General features: G+C 48.8%; 1 protein-coding gene across 1 annotated transcript in view; it reads left to right on the forward strand.

Moving 5' to 3' along the window:
* Positions 1–543, forward strand: part of LOC123145839 (cold-shock protein CS120-like) — a gene marked incomplete in the record, with an annotated part of 1,327 nt that extends 784 nt beyond the window's left edge. Inside the window, 1 exon segment of the mRNA XM_044565344.1 lies at positions 1–543. Coding sequence (XP_044421279.1) covers positions 1–375 — 375 coding nt within the window.
* Positions 544–1,422: the final 879 nt, after the last annotated feature.

Consider the following 1,422-nt stretch of genomic DNA (forward strand, 5'->3'; position numbering starts at 1 on the left):
GAGCAGCATGGACACACCGGGATGACCGGCGCGGGGACACACAGCACTGGCGAGAAGAAGGGCGTCATGGAGAACATCAAGGAAAAGCTCCCTGGTGGCCACAGTGACCACCAGCAGACCGGTGGAGCCTACGGGCAGCAGGGACACACCGGCACGGCGACACATGGCACCCCTGCCGGCGGCGGCACCTACGGGCAGCATGGACACGCTGGAGTGATCGGCACGGAGACGCATGGCACCACGGCCACCGGCGGCACCCATGGGCAGCACGGACACACCGGAACGACTGGCACTGGGACACACGGCTCCGACGGGATCGGCGAGAAGAAGAGCCTCATGGACAAGATCAAGGATAAGCTGCCTGGACAGCACTGAGCCCGGTCTGCCCGCGGCCGCTACCCTTGCAGAATAATAACCCCACCGTGTATAAGTTGATTGAGTCTAGTTCACCTAGCTCACTTGGTCGTTGGAGGAGAGAATGTATTATGTATCTTGGTTTAAGTTTTCACGGACAACAGTGTGTTCACAGTTTTCTTCTGTTTACACTCTGTAGTGCAAATTTCGTTTTTGTTCTTTTTTTTTGTCCATCTTATCCAAGAGACAGACGCAGCGACCATTGTCAGATCAAAGTCCGGGTTAATCTCAATCCTAGACGACCACATTACAGACCAACCCTACTATAGATCAACCACGGAGTCGCAGCACAACCTCAATCAGCAGTGCTTCACCTTGCAGCGCCTTGTTTACAGAGCCGCCTTCTCAGCGCCTTCCGGAAAACCTGCACCAGTAGCTTGAAATTGCTAACGATTACGAAAAGAGGTCGGCAAGAAGCAAAATGGCCGAGACAGAATACAGCGACGGCGACGTGGCCAAACAGGCATCCTACATTGTACTAGTGCTTAGCGCAAAGCACATACAATGAATACTGAATCACCCTCCAAATCCTCGCTCTTTTTACCCATTGTCCTTGGAATACATGGCCAAATAGGCACGTCAACAGTGTTGAAAGAAATCTTGCAAGTAGTACTTCGGAGCGGTAAAAGAAATGGTAGCTTCTTTTTTTGCGAACTAAAGAAATGGTAGCTTCGTGCTGCAGGACTTTCCAAGTGGTATGACAGATTTTTCTTCTTTAGAATAAACCCTGGCTTCGTGCTACTTGAAAGAAGCCTGTGATCAGGTTCAATTTTACTTTTACAATGTTCAAAACAAAAGAAACACACTCACAGTCACAACGGCGTTCTAGGACAGATTTTTGACTTGTAGGCCACTTAAAAAAAAGTTGAACACAAAACCCCAGGTATCCCCTGCTTTTATTTGTAAAGTCTCTCCTTTTTCCCAGAATTGATTTTTTAAAGATTACTTCCGGATTTAGTGTTTTTCTAGTGAGTCCCCCAAGAAAACTTTGTCGAAAAAGGTTGTCAT

The sequence above is a fragment of the Triticum aestivum genome, chromosome 6D, assembly GCF_018294505.1.
Source record: "Triticum aestivum cultivar Chinese Spring chromosome 6D, IWGSC CS RefSeq v2.1, whole genome shotgun sequence".
Classification (NCBI taxonomy): Eukaryota; Viridiplantae; Streptophyta; class Magnoliopsida; order Poales; family Poaceae; genus Triticum; species Triticum aestivum.